Genomic DNA, 748 nt, shown 5'->3' with positions numbered 1-748 from the left:
CGATCTGATACTAGAATTTTCTTATTTTTTTAGATGTTCCCTAATAGCTATGACATTATTTTTAGTTCGGACCGAGGGAAGCAAAAAAACAGAGTGAATGTCTTTCAGAATCCGATTAAGCTGAGCCTCTGCCTGGCCCTCCTGGCCGCCTGCGCCACCGCAGACACTCGCTCCCACGCCCATGGAGGATTCGTGGGACACGCTGGACCCTCCCTCGGAGCGGCCCATGGGCACGGCGGTTCCTTTGTGTCTGGACACGGCGCCTCGCATGGAGGATCCTTTGGGCGTGGGGTGGGTGGCCACGGAGGAGCGGTGGTCGTAGGACACAGCGTGTCCAGCGGTCCCGTCTACGGCGGCAGCCATGGCGGCTCCTTCAGCGGAGGTCATGGCGGCTCCTTCAGCGGAGGACTTCGTCCCAGCATTGGACACGGCGTTTCAAGCGCCAACATCCACGCCAGCTCCTTCAACAGACACGGCGTGCATGGAGGCTCGTTCTCACGCCCACACACTAGCTTCTCTTCAGGCTTCAGCCATGGAGGTGCTGTCGTTGGACATCATGGCGCTCCTATCAGATATGGAAAATAAGGAGGCAGGATTCTTTTCTAATTTATGAAAATAAAAACTCCAATCTTGCTTCTGTAATTATCTTTCCCTTTGAAACGGGTTGTGTTATTGATAAAAGGGCTTTCGTTTTCTTAAAAGCCGCATCATTTTGTGTCTTCCATAGTTATCTTTTCCTTTGAAAAAA

The 748-nt window shown here is 52.1% G+C and overlaps 1 protein-coding gene across 1 annotated transcript in view; it reads left to right on the top strand.

The window, feature by feature from the left end:
* Nucleotides 1-633, top strand: part of LOC119591464 (holotricin-3-like) — an 881-nt gene extending 248 nt beyond the window's left edge. The window contains exon 2 of the mRNA XM_037940204.1: nt 109-633. Within this exon, the coding sequence (XP_037796132.1) occupies nt 109-585 (477 nt within the window). The 3' untranslated portion in view covers nt 586-633. The remainder of the gene's footprint in view (nt 1-108) is intronic.
* The last annotated feature ends 115 nt before the right edge of the window (nt 634-748 follow it).

The sequence above is a fragment of the Penaeus monodon genome, chromosome 28 (assembly GCF_015228065.2).
Source record: "Penaeus monodon isolate SGIC_2016 chromosome 28, NSTDA_Pmon_1, whole genome shotgun sequence".
NCBI lineage: Eukaryota > Metazoa > Arthropoda > Malacostraca > Decapoda > Penaeidae > Penaeus > Penaeus monodon.
This window is presented reverse-complemented; position numbering and strand designations above follow the sequence as displayed.